This window comes from Lonchura striata, chromosome 2 (genome assembly GCF_046129695.1).
Source record: "Lonchura striata isolate bLonStr1 chromosome 2, bLonStr1.mat, whole genome shotgun sequence".
In the NCBI taxonomy this organism is placed as follows: Eukaryota; Metazoa; Chordata; class Aves; order Passeriformes; family Estrildidae; genus Lonchura; species Lonchura striata.
Window position 1 is genome coordinate 16,774,324 of NC_134604.1, and position 23,215 is coordinate 16,797,538.

General features: G+C 38.1%; 1 protein-coding gene across 2 annotated transcripts in view; it reads right to left on the minus strand.

Moving 5' to 3' along the window:
• Nucleotides 1-23,215, minus strand: part of EPHA3 (EPH receptor A3) — a 180,060-nt gene that overhangs the window by 20,169 nt on the left and 136,676 nt on the right. For both annotated transcript variants that reach the window (XM_021550215.2, XM_021550214.2), the window contains exons 8-14: nucleotides 23,032-23,134; nucleotides 22,514-22,581; nucleotides 18,833-18,958; nucleotides 14,113-14,298; nucleotides 10,210-10,271; nucleotides 7,756-7,965; nucleotides 1,009-1,158 (exon numbers count right to left, since the gene is read on the minus strand). In XM_021550215.2, coding sequence (XP_021405890.1) covers nucleotides 1,009-1,158; nucleotides 7,756-7,965; nucleotides 10,210-10,271; nucleotides 14,113-14,298; nucleotides 18,833-18,958; nucleotides 22,514-22,581; nucleotides 23,032-23,134 — 905 coding nt within the window. The remainder of the gene's footprint in view (nucleotides 1-1,008; nucleotides 1,159-7,755; nucleotides 7,966-10,209; nucleotides 10,272-14,112; nucleotides 14,299-18,832; nucleotides 18,959-22,513; nucleotides 22,582-23,031; nucleotides 23,135-23,215) is intronic.

Below are 23,215 nucleotides of genomic sequence, written 5' to 3' on the forward strand. Positions count from 1 at the left end.
ACTTCTGCTTTTAATGGGATATTATTAAAGACATTTCACGAATATATCAGTCTGCACAACAGGATACATTAATCTCCACAAAAACATTCATTACCAATTAAAATAAATGTATCGTTTTCTACAGAGACATGGGTTGCAGAGGTACCCATTTAAATGGAAGTTTTCTTATCTTTTTCCTTGTTGAACATAAAGTAGTACAGAAAAATGTTTGACTACAACTATGTTACTGACTTATTTATTTTAATTTAGAACTAGAAACAATATATATAATCTCCTTGGAAAATCTGTTTGAGTGACTGCACTCCATAAAATTTGGTCCATAAGAAACTCCCTTGGAATAAATCTAAAATTAATAAACAACAGAAAAAAACCCCTCAAAATACATATAATAAAAAAATCTTCTTTGGGGAAATGTTATGCTTCTTTAAAAAATACTGGGAGAGCTCCATTAATCATTTGGATTGCAGGCTTGGACAATTTACTAATGTTACAAAGATCTAATCAGATCACTCTCCTTCTCTATTTTATCCATTGATTACTTCCAGAAGAATTTTGGTTTCATTAAACTCTTAGCAGAAATGCTTTGCTTCTCTTTTTCACAAGTGCCGAGAGCAATTTATTCTGTGCATTTGACATTTACATAAAACTTCTATAGAATATTACACAAGTGGAACCAAAGGGGATCAACAGAAATTTAGGATGGTTTTCTAACAATGAGCGAAGGAATGACCTCATTGCAGTGGAATTATTTGCATCATCTTATAGAAAACCACCAATGGGATAAATTTCTCTACTCTGCTCCTTCAGAGGTCCAAAACACTCTGCTATAAAGATGGTGGGTTTTTCAAGTTCCAATCAACTTTTACTTGAGCAGGGAGATCCGGAGGTTCTCATCTCTCCACTCCTTACTGAATGTCACCATGAAAAACTCAGAGCCACCTGCTCTTGGCCTCCTTTCACAGCTTGATCCCTCATCTGAGAACACAACTCAGACAACAATTTACTCACATCCTGGTTGGACATCTCCCAGTAGGGTCTCTCCCCATAAGACATCACCTCCCAGAGGACAATCCCATAGCTCCAGGCGTCACTGGCTGACGTAAACTTCCGATAGGCAATAGCTTCTGGTGACGTCCATCGGATGGGAATCTTGCCCCCCTGGGAGCAAAACAAAACCAAAGAGTCTGTTTGACTGTCCTGCAACAAATATGATTTCGTGTGGTTGATTATTTTATCTCTGAGATTCTCAGTAATTGTGATATTGGTGTAAAAAAAAAAAAACAGTGGGGAAACGTTGCTGCCGTTTGTCATAAGAGCAAAAGAGAGTAAAATACATTTCAGTGCAGAATCTACTAATAGCTAGTAGATTTATCATAGATTTATCTATCTACAATACAGATCTAAAGTACAATACAGCATACATACTTTACAGACAGACACATGTATTAAATATATATTTGTGTGTGTGTGTGTGTAGAGTAATTTGCACAGAGTAAATGGTAAATCAAGTCTCGTCAATTTTCAGTTATGAAATGTTTGGAAACTGCCATGAAAGCCATTAAAGGTTAAAAAGCCATTAAAGGTTAAAAACCCAGTCCAAAGTTCCTGCTTATAACTCAGTTCCTTTTGCATATCACAGGAGGAATGGATTTGGCTGATTTTAAAGCATTGAAGTCAATTCCCTGCATGGCTTCACCAGGTTTTCTAGGACATTCAAGGAAAATAAGAGGCCATGAGGTTGCTTCACTTCACTAAAGCCAAGCCTCCAGCTGACACAGAAAGTCAAATTCACATGGGGTCACCTGTGCAGAGGGAAGAGTGAAAAAATATCAGCTGGGAGAGTGACTTTGGACATTTTTTACAGTCATAGGAGAAGCAAGCCATCATTAAATGCCAAACTTGAAGAGAATTGAAGCTACCAGTACAATTACCATGGTAGGTAGGGGAACACCTTTCTCTGGTCATGGCCAGTACTTGGTGCTGTAGGTCAAGTTAGTAAAATCCACACAAGGAACCTCAGGCTGAGTTCCTAAAATGTGAGAATTACACGAAAGAGGCAATTCCTGGTGATGCCAGCTTTGACAGAGTTTTTTGAGAGTCACACATGAGAAAATGAATTTTGGAAAGATAGCAGTACAAAACCTTTTCCTGAAGGCAATTCTGGAGTGAATGTGTTTTAGTAGGGAAAATTGTGAGAGTTTAAAGTTATATCCAGTTATGCATAACGTGTACAGAATATATTCTGATGATTTCACACCAGACCAGCTCTTTGCAGTTCTTCTGACACCTCCATTATACTCCAGTCACACACTCCTCACAGCCACCTCTGTGGTGAGAGAGTGATCTGACTTCCACTGAGTAACCAGCAAAAAAAAAAAAAAAAAAAAATTTACTGCTTTGCCTACCCTCCCATAAACTGCACCTACACTGAGGGTACCTGTACAATCACCAGCTTTAGACTCACTGGCTTGATTAACAATAGAAATGCAGGCATTAGTGCTCATTAGAAACCTAAATATAGTCTAACTACACTGAAGCATCTTCATTTTCATGGCTAATATTGCATAAATTAAATTAAGTATAAACAACACAGGCAGTCCTGACTCAGACTACAATTTAGGCCTCCAAAGTGCCACTAGGTAAGTCTTAGAGGCTTGGCAAAAGTCAGGGGGGAATTATCTTGGCAAATGGTTTTCATAGGTCCCATTCTGTTTAGCAGAGCTCCCTCCCAAAAGACAAACCTTCATTTCACACACAACCATTAAAATCAGGTGAACACCAGATTCCCACATCACTTGCAGACCAGCAAATAGGACACGGAAAATAAACTGGAGTGTTTGAACCACTGTTTTATACTGAAGCCAGATGAAGAGCCTGATTTCTCTCTCTTGGAAATTTAATCTATTGGATGATGTTCTTTAGTCACAAAAAAGTACATTGAATTTTCTATGCGTTATAACTTTATTCCCAATTCCCAATGCTGCCCCAGAACAGTACCAAGAACATAAAAATGACTTTGTTTTTCTTATACTCAATTAATAAGCTCCCTTTACAAGCATCCAGGGCCCTCAGCAAGTCCAAGGCCAGCCAAGAAACAAGGAAAGTTCTCCTGTAGCCTCATGTTTTCACAAGAAATCCACTTACAGTTTTAGATGTGAGGCTGATAAAGAAATCAATCTCTCTGTTTTCTATGCTAGAAGTGAGCCCTGGTTTTCAATAAGGAACATGAATCCTGGGGGAAAGCCACATCCTAAATTTACATCAACAAAGACCCCACCACCATGAAGAGACTCAGACATCTCCCACTAGACCATGACAGGAATTTCATATTGGATAGAAAGTCTCTATAATCTTACCTAAAAAGTCATTTGTGCAATTGAAGAAACACATTTCCAAAAAAAAAAACCAAAAAAAAAAAAAAAAAAAAACCCCCCAAAAAAAATAGAAAGAAGAAAAGACAATTATTAGTCCGCTCACATTTTGGGACTGCTTAATTGCAGAAAGATTAGAAACTCAATGAAACTATTTCTGGCTTTGCTTTACTGAAAAAGGAAGGTGCAACAACCCCAAATCCTTATTACAATGAGTGTGAGTCAGTGGCTTTCAAATTCTCTTTGGTAAGTCTCAGCTGTGACCCTATACAAACCTGCAGATACACACAGAATTTCCATAAGTAACTCAAAAATATTAAGTAACATGTAGTTAAAAAAAGAAATCAGCTGCCACTGAACAGAGTCTAAAAGTGTAATTTTGCTCTTCTGCTCCCCAATTTGTCATAAAAATGTCATAATTATTTTAAAAAAGTGATTTTGCTGACTCTTTTCTGGAATAGTTTAAGAACAAGAATATATTTACTAATATATTTACAAGAGCAATATATTTACTGATTATTTTCTGATGATAAATACAGTTTTTATATGTTTTTATGATGGCTTCCCTTTATGATGGCATGCTCATGAGAAAGCCAAGTTCCCCGGACTTGAGTAGAAAGATGGCTTTGGTGTTAGAAATGGTAGGAGCCCAAAATCCCAGGCACTCTGGGTCAGAGAACCTCTCTCAGGTTTGGCAATCAGTGAGCCAGTAGTAACCAGAAGTTTTATCTGCTATTAGCTGCTATTCCTGCAGTATCTATCTCCCCAACATCATTCATCTCAAGTCAATGAAGCCCTCAATTTATTTTGAGCACGTCTGGCACTCCAGCACAAGGCAGCTGTTTCCAGGACTTCAGAACCCATTCCAATATTCTGATTTATAATCTGTTACAGGGTGACAGCCACAGGCACCTAAGCCACAGGCCTGGGGAGGAGTGAATCAAGAAAAATGGATTCTAACTGAATTACTAGAAGGAGTTTGCAGGAAATGCTGAAAGTAAAAGCCTGACATTCATTCATTATAGCAGGACTTAGGAGAAGCCAGGAAGTATCTTAATGGTACAGAACAAGAGAGATTCATGTGAGTGAGATGAGCCGATTTTACCTTTTTACACACCTGACATTATTATACTTGTCAGTCCCTTACTAATGAATATTTTATATTAAAATCATCTTCTCCTTGAGTAGTCAGTGATGACAGAGCACTGCTCCTCTCCTCTGTGCTTTGGGGCAAGAGAATTTATGGGGTTTTGGTTCCTTTTTCACCACACCCTTCACTACATTCAGACTGTATCACTGTGATTTTGCATATATAGGGAAAATACAACTGACTTCCGTCCAGCACAGGCTGCATTTACATTAAAATGCCATGAATACTGGTGATGTATCTATGTGCTTAAATAGTCAAAGTTCACCTACTGATTACCCAAATATTGTCTTTGAGAGACATAATTACAGTCCCTCCACAACTGTGATTGCTTAAATTCACTTCCACTTCATACTGTGTCATTAGTCCACCCACTTGTCATACAGACATCTGAAAAATAATAAGTTAAAACTGGATCCATTTGAAAATAACAATTTTAATACAATCTCGGTGTTTCAATTAAAAGTGGATAGATATGGAGAATGTAGATAATTACAGAACATCCCCTCAGGCACAAAGACTCTGTGAAAAAATGAAAAAAATCCAGTCAGTCAGCCTGATCCACCTGCTGGCTTCTGCTTCTGTAAGCAGGCAGACCCCAGGCTGCCAAAGGTCTTTTGTGGTATCAAGGCAGTGACAATAATTCAGGAGGTAAAAAAATGACCCTGTCAGGTAGGAAAGTTCCTTACAACTCCTGATTCTCTGTAACCCACATGTGCACTTGTGATCTTTGCATTGTCCTTCAGGCTTCTGGTACAATAGCATGAATATCACAGATTATGCATTGATATATAAAGGAATACATAAATTATTGATGTATAAAAGGATACATGCTCATAGCCTTTATGCAAAGCTTCATACATGGCTTCTGAGAGCAGCACAACATAAAATTTCACCCAGGCACTGGTGAGTCTTGAAAGCCTGGCTGGGCTTCTTGGGGGTAGATCAATCCTGACTTGCAATTGTGAATTAAAGCAGTGGAATCATTCTCAGGCTTCAGCATTTGCAGGTGGAAAATAGGGGTAGATAAGGAGCCTAAATAGATAAAGCATCCATCTTTGCAGATAACTCTATAAATCTCCTAGTACCACTGATACTAAATGGACAACTGGGAGGAGGAAGACCTGGAGGACAGGAGGACATCAATACAATACTTACTCTATACTGTTTGAAATTTGAGTTACAATTTAGATTTTTTTTCTTGCTTTTTTGAATATCATGTTGTCACCCTTTAGTTTTAAAAAACATGAAACAGTTTGGGACGGTGCCATTATTAGGCATGAAACAGTTTGAAATGATGACATTATTTTTAAAAAGTGGCAGTATTTTTGTCCTATAATTATTGTTTGCAAAATATGCTTAGCCTAGGAAATGGTCCTGTGTTTTGTGAAATACCCAAGCAGCAGGAACATGAACTGTTCATCTCTCTACCAGTGCAATGAAGCTCTGTTTCACATCTGTGGTCCCCATTTTTTTCAGCTAGGGATCAAACATCCCACCTGGAAACACTCCCCTGACATCTACATAAGACTCACTTGAAAGGGAAATGTGAGCAAAAAAAAAATTACTATCAAATAGCCTTGTTCTTCCCTCAGAGCCAACATGTGGCACAGGTATATTCACAGCAACAACTCTTGAAAAAAAATTAGATTTGTCCTAAGTTGCATTGGAAGGTTTGAATTGTCTGAGCATCTTCCTGCAGCAGTTTGCACACACACCAAAAATGCCAGATGGAGTTTACTGAACACAGATGATTACACTTTACAAAATAGTTTCTTTTCATTTGATTTCATTACCTAATTGCAAATAGGCAGGTAGACTCAGAAAATAGGTGGCAGGGAGAGGAGGAGGAAATTCAGATGGAACACTGCCTGAAAACACTGACACCCTGTGCACCCTGACTTGTCCAAGCCACCCACAGACATGTCACTGATGTGACAGCTTTATCCAGTGCTTCATTTTCAGCCTGATTTTAAGAGAGAAAACAGGTATCTGACACAGCAATGAACCTCTGGCTGGATCACAGACCAATTTCTGTTGAGGAGCTCTTGCATTCCAGGAATATTTATTTATTTATGCTGTATCACTACTGAGAATAACACTGCTTTCTCCTGCTAATGCCTCTTTATATTAACCATGCCAGATCTCTGCAGACAGTTTTCTAAAGTGGTATATATTGCATATTTCTAACTCCATGACAAAGTTTATCAGAGAGCAAAGAAAACACTGAAAGGTCAAATAAAGAACAGAGTCTTTATGCCTTCTTATATGAAGGTATGATTGATAAATACATATCTATTAGAGTATGTGTATACAATGTGTAATAAATCTGTCATTTCTTTACTCATTTCTCACATGTTATTTTATTTCAATCATGAAGAAGGCAGCATATAAACTACTAAAATTATTGATTGCTTCTGTCAGTGTTCAGGAATGAAGGAAACCTTACAAAACCCACATTAAGGTTATGCTGATACATTATAATCTGTTTTGTACAGTGAAGATGAGGTGATTACTGTGAGCAATGCAAATTACACTTGACTAAGACACAGGATGCTAATGTCACTTTTTGCACAGCAAAAAATACACTTTAAATAGCATTAAAATGAGCAACCAGATATCCAAGTGTAATACACATATATACATAAAGCTAAAGGCTTCCACAAAAACATGGAAATGTTACTCAGGGTGATAATCAGATATGCATTTTTTTGTTTTACTCAAGTTTTCACTCAGGTAGAGGTACAAGAGCGGGTATAATGACACACCCTTGAAGAACAGTGATTGCAGCATGCTCCAGTCAGACATATGCCTTATCATGCTAGAAAACACAAAAATTCGATGGGTAGGATTTTTTTTTTTTACTGTGTGGGAGTAAAAAATCAGCAGTGTAACTAAAACTTCTCAAAGCACACATGAAGGCTTAAATTATTGTGTGCCAAAAGAACTCAGGCTTTAATTGTAATATTCACTCCTTTACACATCCAGGAGAAAGAAACGGAGCCAAGAATTTTGCATAGTCCAAGGAAAGTATTCTACCAACAGAAACCATACTTTTTGTATGTACAATTTCTATTTTCTCCATGAATTTAAAAACAACTGCGATGAGCTTCTGGTTTATTGAACATCTCTGGGCATACAGGACTGAGTGACCTCAGATTTCAGATTTCCATCAGATTTCAGTCTTTGCCACAACCAACAAGGATTTTAAAAATGTAAAGGAACACAGGAACTCACCCTTGTGGTGTAAGCAGCTTCTGGGTCATCCTCAAGTACACGAGAGAGACCAAAATCTGAGACTTTGCAAACCAGGTTGCTGTTGATGAGGATGTTACGAGCAGCTAAATCCCGGTGCACGTAACCCATGTCCGACAGGTACTTCATGCCAGAGGCGATCCCTCGGAGCATGCCCACCAGCTGGATGACTGTGAACTGGGCATCGTGCTTCTGGAAAACATTGGAAATATCATCTCAGGGATTGCTCATGTTCCTTCTTGCACAGATTTTTTCATATATACCCTGGAAGCTCCTCAAATGAAGAGCTGGTGAGTCAGGAGTTGTGATTGAAATGCCACGTGTGGAACCACGTTGATCTCCCAGTCAGCTGAGGGAAGGGGACAGATTTGCAATTCAGATAAAAATGCATTTTTCCCCTTCTTGCTGTCATCAGAGTTTTAATTTCCTAGATGGAACACGTGTGAAAGCAGCACATAAATCTAAGTTGTGTGTGCTCCTGAGACTGGAGTGTCAGAACATTACAGAAACAGATGTCCAACTTCCCTGCAAGGCTGCAGGATTTTTCAGTGAAAATCCAAGCCTTCCCCAATGGCCTAATGAAAGTTTTCTATTACACAAGAAATCTATTTAACAAAAGCAAATGCTGATCTGAGTCAGCGGCTTTCAAATTCTGTTAGTTTTAAACTCATTTCTTAAAATTTTCTTCAACTTCAGGAGCACAAAAAATACTGGAACACATTATGACTTAGCCTAGAAACCATTAATTGTATATATTTCTAATCATCTACTTCTGGGCATAATTTAAATCTCCCAACTCTTACTAATCCTGTTTGGTAACATCTACTTTTGATATTGATATATGGATATATAGACAATAGGACAGCATTTGTTGTAGTGCAGCTCTCAGATGAATTCCCCAGTGCTGTATATGTATCCTCATGGGCAGCTCTCCAACTCCTCATGCTTCTGCTTCTGGAATTTTATTAAACACAAGGGAGCTGGCTATGTCACATGAGGTGATCTGACAAGAATCAGTCTGCCAGACTGATTGCATCCATTTTTCATTTTTGGTTAGAGTACTTGGGGGTGATATTTGCACTGGAAACATTAGACAAATATATGAAAGAGGGGATGCTTAAAGAGTCTCTCAGAAGTCCCCTTCATGAAGAAATTAATATTTTAAAATATTATTAGCAATTGTCTGTTCCTTTTTTTATCAGAATCAACACAAGAGAATTTTATATAAACTCTGGAAAAGATTTAACTAAAAAACCAGAAGGTTTCTAACCATGAACAGAATCAGATGCTCAGAAAGCCTTTCAATGGCAATGAGGAAAGAAACTAAATAGTTCCAAAAGGCATTTATAAAAAGGTTATAGGGCCTGAGTTGCCTGTGATATTAATGACTCACAAGGTTCTTATCTATGTTTCCACATAACAGTAGTAAAAAAAAAAATCACAGTAAAATGAAAGAACAAGCTGAACAACTGTTCTGTGCAGGCAGAAATTACTCTCCTTTCCTCAGGGCTCTCTTCGAGGATTTCAGGTCTAAACAAAATATATATAGTTCAGTACAGAGATATTTCCTTCAGCTACACTGACACATTATTTATATGCATTTTACATGCTCCAGTGGACACCATAACATATATAGTACATAGAGAAACTAAGGTTGACAATCTATCCCCTTTTGGGGTTAAATGTCTAGTTCAATGTTATGAATTTGGGGGATAATGTCATTCAACCGTGGCAGAACCAAAGCAGTCTCCCAGCCAAGCTGAGTTTGCTCTAACAAATTAAAATTAAACCAGTGTTTCCCCTCAGATGGGATTTCACTTCTCCTGCACTCCTTGTTTTGCCACAAGTAAATCTTGGTGACACAGGGAGCATTTGAATTTTTTTAGGCTCACTACCAACTTTGACAGAAAACAAAGATAAATCAGCCGCAGCATTAGTGTGTCTAAGGTTAGAAAAAGAAAACAGGCCACTAAACTTTGCTAGCTAAACATTTTTAACATTCTCAGGTATGGGGCTATTCTCTTAACTTTTCATTACTGATAAAATTTCCACAAATCCATTCATTTTGAAAATCTCTTGCTTAGACATAAAGACTGCCAACCAATAAGCATAACTGCACTACAGTCATAATTCAGCCTCCAGAAAAACAGTTCTTATTTTTTGTGTGCCAGAATGTTGCTTTGTTTTGTTCATTTTTAATAGAAGTGACAAGCTAATGCAACCAAAATTGTCTTAAATTTGGAATGATGCTTACTGCAAATGGACAAGCAGATCCCTAAGTGTCTTTCTGAGCACATCATGATACAAAGCCAAATGAAAATAAAGAAATATCAAGAAACAAGAGCTGCTGATGAATCAGTGCAGGGTGGCAGTAGACCCCTAACAAGTCCAGAACAAGAGCCACTTCTGCCCCATTAAGTTTCCTGTTGCACTTACTCGTAGGAAGCTGTCCAAGGAACCATTTTCCATATATTCAGTAACAATCATAACTGGTTTACCTGAAAACAGAGCACAGAGGTCAGGCTTTTCAAAGGAACACATTGGAACACAATCAGCAAACCCAAGCATTTCAGGAATGTGTCCAGATCTTCCTAACCCCAAGGATAATTTTTACATCATTCCTTTGCATTTAGAAGAGAAGCAAAAGATGCATGTACAAACTGAGGCTGGGTGCAGATACAGATGGAAGGGGAAGTGCACAGTAAAACACAGGGCACAGGAAAGAGAAGCAAAGCTGTAAGATGGGCATTCCCTCCTCCCAGGCACTCCTTCCCTCTGTGCTGGGATCCCTGACACCACAAACTGGGACACAGCTGGGATCTGAACATGCTGCACTCATGGGCACTGGCAAATTCTAAGGAGACAGCCCTTGAAAAGCCATTTTTTCCCCCAAAAAAACTCATCTAGATATACTCAGACCAGTTTTTGAAATCATTCCTTCTACCCTAGGGTATTTTGTGACACAACCAAGATTTTCTATGCAGCTCCGTCAAGTTGGAGAGAAACTAATGCAAAAATTCACGTGATAACAGGGAAGTTTTCCGACCAAGGTCATTGTCCTGCTAATATTTTACTATTATATGGATTTTATTATTTCATAATATTTACTAATGCTTTGCTTATTTTCTCTTTGGGGTAGAGAGAAAAGTGGGTAAGACCATGAATTTATTTAAGGAGATGAATTATTATTGCACATAAAATACTGGAAGGCATCTGATCATAAAAGTAGGACTACAGCCTGCATATTGTATAGTGGGCATGGTGAAATTTTAGCTTTTAAAATTGAACAGCATGAGGCTTGAAAAATGTATCCAGCTTAATTAAGAACAAGAAGGCCATTTAAAAAGCCAAGTCAACGGTAACAACAACTTTTTTTTTCTCTATTTGCTTTTCAAAAAATACAGCTTCTACCAAATAGAAATCTTAGAAGAGAAATAGTAATTTCAAAGAATGAGTTTAAAATGAGAAGAACATTATGAATTAATGGGTTCAAATATTTTCTTTCTATGGTACAAATTATGTGTTATACTGTGGGAGCCACACTAATGACTAATTAATTGACTGTCATCCATTCACCAGTAGGAAATACTGTATGCAAAATATTAGTCTTGAATGATATAAGAGATGATACAGATACTAGATCTAACAATGTAAAAGCTCAAACAAAAAATCTATTTCTACTTAGTCTTGCTAGCCAGAAATAGATAGTTAAAGAAAAAGTACTTAAGTTGCACTCTGTGTGTAACATGAATTCAAAGGGATTTCTGGTAACGCCCAGAATACGCTGCTGGACCTTTCAAGTACAGGGCTATCCAAAATTTTCTATGATAAATTGATTTACTTTGCCCTGCACTTTGAAGCCAGGAGACAGGTGCCTGGTTTCTGTACAAACTCAGACAATTTTATGAGACTATCAGAACAACTTAAACTAGAGTAAGAAATATGTCTTCCAAATTATTTCAGGAGCATCTTCCTGCCTTGTTCACCCACACTCCAAATGCCTTAAGTGCAGGATTTCACCCTGATTCAGTTGGAAATGTGCCCGTAATAAGAATCACATGCTCTGAAGTTTTAAAGGAACCCTCTGCATCCATTTATCAAAGCTCAGCCATTTATAAATGATAACGACTTGTGTCAACAGCGTTGCCCAGGTTTATTACAATAGCAGGCTACAAATTGCTGTAAATTATTAGTAAACTAAGCAGAACATGTGTGTTGGTTATTAAGACTGCTGCCTACAGTGTGCCCAGGAGTGCAGGGCAGCAGCTGGGAAATGCAGAAACCCACAAGGAGCAGAGGAACAATTCTGTGCTGGAGGCGAGGCTGGAAGCCTGGTGTGGTGATTGATAAAAACAAACAAACAAAAAAAATCTCCAAACTCCTAAGCTTCTTGTCCTTCTATCATGCTGCAGAATGTTTAATAAAACAAATAGTTATATTTATTATTATGTTTAGTTTGTGAATATACTTTTGCCCAGTAAAATGGAGACAAGTAGCTTCAGAGCAAATTTCTCAGCTCCTGTTCTGGAGCTATGTGGAGAGGGTGTTGTGCCCTGGAGGTTTTATTGGCTTTAGCTGGGAACATTCAGAGTTTGCTCTCTCACACAGCGATGTGATGGGCAGCTGGCACTCCTGACCTCCTCCCACAGCCCCCCAAAGCAGACAGCATAAAAAAAGTCACAAAAAATCACTTACACAGAGTACAGAGAGAATTAGTAATGCACATTCAAAAGCAACGCACACATTCCTGCTTGTACAGCAATTAAATTATTGTCTCAAGTGTTCCAGGAATACAAAATGTAACAAAAGATATTTTAGCTCAGCTGTGTGCAGACTGGTGCTGGCGTTTCAAGTGATTTTGTGACTGCAAAACTTATTCTGTCTGTACAAAATGTGTGTCACTACAAAGCAGGAGATAAACCTCAATTTATGCAGGCAGACCTTTCCTAATAGGACTGCGAGACCTAAGATAAACAATAATTCCTTTGTTATTGAAATCAGCAAAATAGACTTTCATGAATCACACATAGAGAAGGCATTATTATTATTATAATTTTGGCTCTTCATAACATGTAGTGTTTTACATACCTTTCACTAGTGACTTTTAGAAATATTCTGGTGGGGTTTTCATTTCTTATACTTTTCAGAGGTATGCTATGAAATTTTTTCATGCCTATTCTTGTGAAACTTTGAATCACACAATTAAAAACCAACATTTTCTTCAAACTAATAAAACCATCTATCTACTTAAACCCAAAGTGTTTGGCATTTTTCTATCCAGTTAAACTAGAAACATCCTAAGCAAATTCCAAGCTGATCACTAAAATGGCAAAGTGCTGCTTTGCCAGCAGGGTTCTCTAGGATGAACAAGAAAAATATCTTACCAATTTTTTCTGCTCCCCTGAAAAATCTTGGAATCCTGGAGATCTTTTGGAGATCTTGGAGCAGTCCTTTTCTTTTTTTTTTTTTTTTTTTTTTTATGATTGCCTCATAAAAAATCTTATTGATCTCCCACTTGATAACTAATGTAGATAGATAAATTTGATTGCTAAATGTATCAATTCATTATGCAGTGGAAATATAGAAAGTGTGGCTGAAGAGGGTTGTTTGAAATATATTACTTGTCCAAAAAGGTGCCACATGTACATAGAGGTTTCAGTTAAATTTTTTTGTATCAAAAAGAGAAGGTTATTTGTTATCATAAACAAAGACCAAGAATATGCTTCAACAAAAAAAAAAAAAAAACAAAAAAAAACCCACAAAAAAATACAACAACAACAACAAAAGAAAGTCAACCAAATCCATAAAATAAGCACCCAAATGCAGATTTAGAAAAGGCATTTAAGTAAATATATATATATAAGGACAGAGAAAAAACTAATTTTACTACTGATAGATTAAATCCTCAAGATTTCTTTGAGATTTTTACCAAGATGTTTGAATTCTGGAATTCTAGAGCTTTAACATGCCTCGCGCTGGTACATATGAACAAGTTTAGCCTTATTTAACTATTCACTAGAACTGGTTGTTGTACCAGCTTGGCTGTTCATTAATTAGTGCTAATGACAGATCTAATGACTTACCGAAAGCAGAACACAGTGAAGTTCAGTGCAATTAAGAAGCCTCAGCTCATCAGTCTCCATCACTCCTTACCAGATCATCACCCTGTGCCTCTTGGCCCTTTTGGAGCAATTCCTAACTCTGGAGTTTATTAAACCTGCCGATTTATTACTGAGCTTTTTGCAGAGCATAAACCTGGATGACTTCATTTATAATTCACTTCTGCTCTCCTTTGATTGGTCAGCAAATCAGAGAATTATTTAGGCTGGAATTTCTTACTTTTAGTGACAACTCCCTCCAGTCGGATGATGTTGGGGTGGTCAAACTGGCCCATGATGCTGGCTTCTCCCAGGAAGTCCCTCCTCTGCTTTTCTGTGTAGCCAACTTTCAGGGTTTTGATGGCCACTGAAATTTCCTTTTTAGAAGGCAGCTTCAGGCGTCCACTGCACACTTCTCCAAATTCTCCTAAAAAGGAGAGTGGAAAAGTGACAAAAGCTGAAATGTGGTTATTCCGTAGGGATTCAAGGAAGAAGAATCAGCACTCAAAAAAGCCCCTGGAATGTGGTGTATACTGGTTTATCCTTTTGCAACGTGCAAGAGAAGAGAACAAGGAAAATAATCTTAGCATTCAAAAGAGGAAGTATTAAATATATTGAAAACTGTTGGAAGAAGACACCTCAGCTGAAATTTTTTTTCAGTTAACTAATTTTTACACAAATCACATAAGGAAGTTTCAATATATTATTATTTGAGCAGCAACTGATTTCAGTGCCCCTTTTCAGCTTTTCTTTTCTGAATATTTTTTAAGACAGCCAAGTTAAAAAAAAAAGGCCTGAATAAATGTGTGGCAGGACAATGATCTTTTTCTGTGTCTAACCCAGGCTAGATTTGAGTCAACAACACAGAAATTAATATCACCATATCTTACCACCAGCTGCTTCATCCTCTAGGCACAGAACTGTACTATCAAGGTAATACCCACTAACAGGAAGATATATTTTTATGTGCATACATACTGCTAAAAACCACTGACATTACATCCTTTGATTCTAATACTGTTTGTACTTCAGGCTGCCAAGACAGGCAGCAGCTCAGAAAACAAATTTTAAAAGCTGTTACTGGTAAGTACTGGGAGTTGAGTTCTTTTCAGACCTAATTAAAAGCATTCAACTTCTGCAAGCCCAAATGACCATTATACTTTACCAGGAGTTCAAACACCAGCCCCAGCTCAATACTGTCAGAGCACCAGAAAATAGGAAGGCCAGAGCACATCTTGAAAACAGAGGGAAAGGTAAAAAAGTTATTGAAATAAATCTTGCAGCACCCAGCTTCCAACTCCATTTTCTTGATGTTTTAATGGTCCAAAAAGCTATAAGAAGCTAAGCTCTTAGAACTATTTTGCAGTTACTGTCAATGGAGACTTTAGCTATGATTTCAGCCAGCAGCCCAGCAATCAATCCTTCATTTTAAAGCTGGAATTGTCAATCTGATATTTGTTTAACTTCTGGGAAGGAAAAGGTTATGGGTAATGTCTATCAACACAGTCCCATTTAGCCATGGCTGAACAAACCAGAGCTTGAGTGATTAATCAGATTCCAAAAGTACCTCAAGGCCAGCAGATGCTGCAAGAGAATAAAAGATGGGCTTTTTCTAGCAATGAAGTTTGCTGTTGTGTCTGGATATAAAGCAGGTTCACTTTCTTGGAAAATGATTTCATTGGAAAGAGCTCCCCAGGCAGCCCAACTACATTAACCTATGTTTTTTTTATATCTAGGACAGTATGGATGCTAAATACATTTATCTGGTCAACACCCACAGTGCCCCATGCAGTTACACCACAGTTTTTCCTGCAAATTATTACTACATGATCCCAGTAAGAAATGGACTGGGTCTCACCAGACACTGTTTAGGAGGAACAAGGTCTTGTGTTTGAGTGGAAAACATGGCACTGAATGTCAGATATGAGGATGATGGCTTTTCATACAAAGCCTTCCTGAGGCATTTATTTTTAATTACACCACATACATAACGATTGAATAACCTGCCCTGCTGACTGGTGTGTCTATTTACATGTGGGAAGCTGATAAGGATTACTTAGCAGGGCTGTTCATGGCACAAAGATCTCTCTTCAGGATATCCTAATTTCTTTTTAAAGAGGTTATCTAGTACATCAGGGGATGGTGTTTGCTGTGCATTTGGACTCAGGAGAACAGTAAATGAAGATTCTGTGAAATCAGCTACTCCCTTTGCTGCATTTTAAATCTGTGCAGAGAACTCCCTCAGATTTGCAGAGGAACCAAAGTTCATCATTTTATAAACCTTGGAAATATCAGTCATGTTCACTGGGACACTGCAATCCTTCACAGTAAGTTCAGAGACAGGTAGCCCCTGAATTTTGTGAAGAATTTGATAAATAAGATGTACTACAAGTATATTTCTTCTTTGGAAGAAAAGCAAATGCTTGCTTTCTTATTCAGCAAAGCACATAGTTAAATCCCCCCCAAATCAAGAAAGTACTTTCTTTAGTATTCTCCTACTGCCCAGTTGGATTTAAACTTCTGAAGTGGTTTGTTGAACTGAATCCATAAAAATAAGTGAGTTATTTTAAAAGAAAAAATTACTGCAAAGAAAAATCTGAAAAAGTGGCTTCTGACCTCAATTTTCTTATGCTTAGCCTCCCGCTAAAATCCCTTGTGTTTTTCTTGAGGTTCTTTTGGATAAGAATATTTCCTTATTGCATTTATGTATGTTTTCAAAGCTATGTAAGCTCTGAAAACCCTCTCTTCTCGGAGGCTTCTGGCTAAAACTGTGAAAAAACTGCTCGGAGCATTTCAGAATGTCGAGACTGCTTGCCTGACTTGCAGGTCTCATTACTTACGTCACACTTCAGGGCAGTTAAATGAATCCCTTCTTCTCAAACCCCTGTCTTTTTTTTTATAATTTCATTCACACTTGCCTTGCAAAGGACAAGGGCAGGAAGAGACCAAGTCATTCACTCAAACAAGTCATTGACTCAGTAAGAGACAGGAAATGCCTTTCTGGTTTTGGGGAGAAGTGTTCCTGAAGAAGTTGCCTCAGGGAACTCTGAATGTGAAAACTACCACGTGCTGAGGGTGATAGCAGGGTAAAGTGATGCCACAAACTCATTTTGGAAGCTCCCAGCCCTCTGTGGCCTGATTTCCATCTGTTCTTCCCTTCCTGGCTCTTCCTGATGGCATCTCAAGCAACTGCTAAGAGGAAATGTTAACTGCAATGCCTTATGTACTCCAGACTATGTGAATTGAGTTATGGTGGCCAAAAAAAAAGGTGTTATCACAGCTTGAGTGCAAGTTTTAATGCAAAAAGCTTGCAGGAACTCTCTGCCACTTAGCTCAGTTGGTTTGAGCAGGGGGCTGGTTGTGTCAAGGGCCAGGTTCAATCCCTGCAGGGACCATTCATTTGAGAGTTGGACTCCACAATCCTTGGGGGTCCCTTCCGACCCAGAATAATCTGTGATTCTCACTGCAGTGGAGCAGGGAGACTTTTAAAACACCTGACTCCTTTAGGACAAAGTCCTTTTTTGGAGCCTCTCAAAAATTTTCCCTCTGTTTCCAGAGGTTGTATTTGACAAATTTTGGTTTACTTCTTATTCTGCTGTGCATCTTGACTAAAAATAGGCCAGAATAACCAAGCTGTATAATATGGCATGATCTTTAGGAATTTCTTTTCTAGATTCATATACTGGATAGAGGCCAAATTTAGAAAGCTTGTTATTTGTGAGGCTCCTGAAAGTCTTAAAAGGAAACATACTGCTCCTGGACTTAAATTTAGAGTATTCCTCCTTCTCCATCCCCACACAAATTCCCTGCTATGTAAGCAAAGCTTTGCTGCCTTGACTGAAGATGATGGAGAACAGTGCACTCTTGTGGGGCAACATTAAAACCAGCAAGGAACACGGATTCCACCTTTCCATAAAATAACTTCAAATTAACAACAGTTGAGTAGCTTCAGTAGGGGAGGATGAAAACTGTTCCTTTTTTTTTTTGATGTGTGATTCAGGAGATGCACTGAGTACAGCACCTTGGGTTCTACACTTTTTCCAGCTGAAAATTTTTAGTACTCAGGGTGTCTCTCCCATCTCATGGCTTTAATTCAAACCATATACTTAGAGAGAAGCCAAAAAAAATCAATAATAAAGGAACAAGTCTTTTTCAATGGATTAAAAATCAATAGTACTCCTCATAAATGCTTTAATATAGGAGGAAAGGTAACACTCCATGATCTCCTGGCTCAATGAGACAATCTGCCACTTCACTTCAAGGAGGAGGCATACATTCCATCAGGAGCTACATGCTCCATTGCAACACTCAGTGTAATGAGAATTTCTGTAATCTGGCTCCTCTGTTACAAAATCTGATCACTTCACCGGCTTGATTCCTGTAAATCCAACAACCTGTGGCATCTTTATGGCTCAGACAACCAGTTATTGGACAGACAACTCCTTCCTCCTAAATCAATAATTCGAATCCAAAGCAGTGACCAAAATCAATCCAAGGACCAAAGGTCACTGCAGCCTGATGGATGCGTGGTGACTGGTATGAAATGAGCTTGTGGTTTCACTCAAGGCATAATAGTCAAGAGCCCTTTCATGGAGAAAGAGAAAAAAAAAAAAAAAATCTTCACAGTTGATAACATTTTCTGTGTTGTGCTGACAGATTTTAAAGAGAAACGTAGAAGTGAGATCAAATGATCTTTTGCCTTCCAACAGTGGTGCACTCAAGTATGGGTTTGGTGTCCTTTGAAAAGCTATCTTGCTGTCTCCTTTCTTTGAAAAAACAAAAAATAAATAGAAAATTGTGTGCCCTTAACTTTGCACTGAAATCAGTTGTAAATGTGACCTGCTAATTTGAAGACTTTCTAGAACATTTTCTTTCCAGTCACAACTATGAGCCTAAAGACCTAAACCAGTATATACACAGCAAAAGTCTATCTTTACTTCAATATATCTGATGGTCATTACCTGCTCCAACTACTTTATCAATGGATATATTGGAAGCATCCAGTTCCTTGGCAAATTCATGCACGGCTTGGTTGGGATCCTCATATGTGTGTGGATCTACGTAAGTTCTCAGACCTGGGAGCTTTACTGTGTAAAAACAAATTCAGAGAAAAAAATGTTATTTTGACTTGAAATAAAGCTCCTGAGACAACAGAAACCAAATCAATAGAAGGAAGAGGAAGGAAAGAATTCACTTTGAGGAAGGAAATTCTTCAAATCAAACTGGTTTTTGTGGGTCTTCAGAATCTTTGAACAGCGTGAAACCAGACCAATGTCCTGCAGAGAAGTGTGACAACCCATTTCAAATATCTGCAACTGCAGTATTTAACTGCTTTTCCAATATTAAAATACCACTCACTCCTCCCAGGCTGCTACATTTAGATGCTGCCTTAAACTGACCCTTCCAAAGTAATAAAAAAGGGGAAAGGAACAAAATGTGTTGCTACAGTCAGTCTGAAAATTTCTTAGGCATATATTAAGAAATCAGATTAACTCCAACTTTTTTTTCCTAAGTCCATCAACAAGATGCATAATAAGAAACTTTTACATTAAAAAAACGCACCCCTGCCTCAATCTCTCTGTCAGAACATGCAAGGATGGCAGATATTTGTTCTGAATATAGGCTAGTTCTAGAGCTTTGCTCTCCACACATCCATGTTATTATTTTGGCCCCCTCTAGAGTTTCTTGGCTAGGGATTGCTGGAAGAGATCATTGCCAACCTTTGCCTCCAACAAAAAAGCTGAAAGAAAAGCACAGCCTCGTTCCCCCTGCCCAACTCAAAGCCTTGCTTGTGTTTTCACCCAGTTCCTTCTGTGCCTGCCTCTGTTGTACTCATTTTACAACAGGAATATGTTTTATTAACAAAAAGCGAAATACCCAGCTTGAAGTTTTCTGCTTCTGACACGAACCCTACATTCCCAGACATGTATTCCAGCTTTCCCTAACTGTACCAGTTGGTCTTGTAAAAGATATTAACTCCTTCAACAAACACTGTGCTAACCCACTCAGTAATATCCTTTCCAGCTTAGCATTATTATACTGCAGCAATTCTTTCACTGCTAAAATAGTTAAACCTTTTTTTTTGCTGGGGTTGCAAAGATGGGGGAAAAAATCCTTTGGACCGTGAGAGCACAATGTTGTTTTATCACACAATGCAAAAGCTTATGTTAAAAAAAAAAAATCAATTTTATGGGGATTTATTTGCCTCAGAATTGACAGAAAAATGATAAAACTGAGTTCCCAAGCTAATTGCCTTGAAAACAATGCAAAGTAAGAGCCATGCTCCTAACACAAGGGCTGCGTGTGCACAGCATTAAAAGCCAACTGTGTTTCCTTCAAGAGCCTGATGATTACAGAATTACCTGCAAGTAAAACAAAAAGTAATTGGCTGTATACTGCTGTTGGTTAAAAATCTTGTAAATGCTCCTTCCTGTCCATACTGAATGTACATTACAGGCCCCCTCACATCCCCAATAAAAATAACAATTAAAAGCTTCTGCACTGTGGGGTTTTTGGCTTGGGATTTTTAATGCTGACCCCTGAGGTTCCCAAGATCAGGTGATGGTGGCTGCAAGGAGAATAATCCCTTCACACCAATAATTAAGGGCAGCCTGAGCAGTAACTGGGTTCTGTCATGAAATACAGATAATAAACACGTGCACATGTGTTAAGCTGCACTACTTTACAGCTCATTCTGTGCAAACATAATAATTTACATTTTCATTTGTACAGCACAAATTGCCCTAAAGGTAGCAAAAAAATAAAAAGGCCCAGCCAGAGAAGGCAAAGGGAGAGGATCTGAGGAGGTGAAACATTTTCGTTCCTTTGAAGTAATATTATAGGATTTGTAATAAGGCTGCAGGGAATAGCTCATGGCTGGAGCCTTTTTAAAAGTAATTCAGAGTAAACTGACTGAAATAAACCAGCTGTTGTATATAAGATGCTGAAAGTTTATGACAGCCATGGAAGTTACTTTGTCCTTTTTTAGTTCATAGGAGCAATTTTCTTATTCTTTGGGAATGACTGCAGTTTGGTAGATTGAAAATTTCAACAGCCACACACATACATACTGACAAATTCTAACAGATAAATATCTGCAAAATATATAACAAATAATTTTCAAGAACTTCTAACAGATACCAGGCCCGTGATTGGCTCTGTTCTTACTGCATAGTGAATCAGCATGGCACTACTCAGAAAACAGTACATAAATATCTAAAGCCAAATTAAAAGCAATTTAATCCACAGGAATTTAACAGCACTGCCATGTTTAAGAATAGTGATTGCAACTTTCCATTGTGTGGGAGTAAGGAGAGCAAATTCTGACCTGTTATTTGTCTGTGACACTTATTTTACTGGCTGTTTTTATTTTATAACCTCATTAAATTTGGATGATGAAGCATTAATTCTATGGACCACATGTAACCTTAGAGATTTTTTTGAGAATAGTTGGTTAGCAGTTGTTGGGCTGCAGCTTGTGTATCCCCTGACAGTGCTGGGGAAGGAGACAGAAATCATGGATGTTCATGCTCTTGGCTCTCTGGAGATAAGGAGGAGCAGGAAACTTTAAAGAATAATAATTTGAACAGTTATTTCATTGTCACAAGGATTGGGAAGCAACTCTAATTTCCAGCTAATGCAGGTAAATCCCTCATTAAAATGTTAATTCACTTATATTTGGGGAGGGGCCACCTTATTATGGTACCAGAATAATGTATTTCTTTTCTTGCAAATAGCAGAGTGCCACTGTTGTGAGCAAAAAACCCCACAGACATTAATGCTACAACATGCTAAAAAACAGAAATACGTGGTTCAACCATGGTTTACACGGTGTAGCAGGACACACATCTGGAGCTGAAACTGTTTCTTATTAAACAAAAATTCATTAAACATCAAGAATTATGTGGGTGAAAAAAAATGTATTGTATTGGTGTCTATGAGGGGCATTATCTTTGCCTGTAAGGATATAAAAATCCAAAGTACAATGATAATTAATAACTAAGTAATCTTCCCATTCCTGATCAGGAATTAGACTATCACCTTCTTTTCCCTTCAGCTTCTCTTGCTACAAAACTAATTTTTTTTCCTGTTTTAAAGGGTGGATAAATGGAGCTTTGCCTGTGAGCCAACCTTCAGGATCCAGAAAGGTGGAGCAAAGTAATGGACATTGCAAAGAGGATCCAGAATTGGATTATTACTATTATTTGTAGGTGAACTTTGTCAAACAAGCAATTTTCACCGTAGCTTTAGTGTTCGTCAAGATATTTATTTATATTTTGCTTTGGGAAAGGAAAATATGTTTCTTAGACTTTATATAATGAGGAAGTTGCAGCTGTAGTCTGGATTTCAGTGTTGCACAGCAGAATCAGTGTCACAACTCCAACCACAGGCATTGTTTGAACATAGGAGATGTTTGGCTCATTACTAACCTGAACACACATGAAAGAAGTTGAAACAAAGAATAATTGTTTGGGGAAAATCCCCTTACCCACAAGAGAAGGGATAATTCTCTTCCTAATTTCACCTTGGTTTGAGTGAGGTATGGCTCTTTTTTTTTTTTTTTTTTTTTAATTGAAAAATATCAGTTACCTAGGGGAGGAATACAACAGTTCTGGAAGCATTAAAAGGCTTCAGTAACTTACAATGGCCATTCCCAAAATGCAGCCTTTTCTCATCAGTGCCATGTTTAGACTTCTTGTATCCACAGAATCTACAAGCAAAAAGAAATAAAAAATTAATACAGAGAATTTTATGTGTTAACTGCAGGTGGAAACAGAATAGAATGTTCTCCCTGCACAATTAAATGCCTGTTTGAAAGTTTAATGATATTTACATTCTCTGTGCCCTATAGAGGCATGTGATGTTCTCAGGGAATTTGAGGAAATTGGCTAATGAGAGGATTTGTTGATTTTTGACCCCTACAGTTTAATTTTACAATTGCCTGAGAATGTGTTTATAGCATTTTTTAACAACTGCTGCATGATTTGGGCTGCTAACGTGAGCGGGCTCATTACTGACTGTGAGCAGGTCTTGGAGCTCCTGGGCAGCAGACAGAGGATTAAAAAGCAGCCACAGCATGACACCCCATGTGCCACTGTCACCAGGGCCTCCCTGGGACACGGGAACAGGAGAAAATGTGCAAATCAAACACCAGACTCACCTCCCAATCAAGACATACACCACCACTGTGAGCAGAATGATGGCCACTGCTGCTGAAATGGCAATCAGCACCACCTGGCTGTTCTCACTGGAGATGGAGAAGGCTGCAAAGGCACCACAGAAACAGGTAAATAATTTCACACACTCACATCTCATTGGTGACAGCAGAATTTACATGCACATAG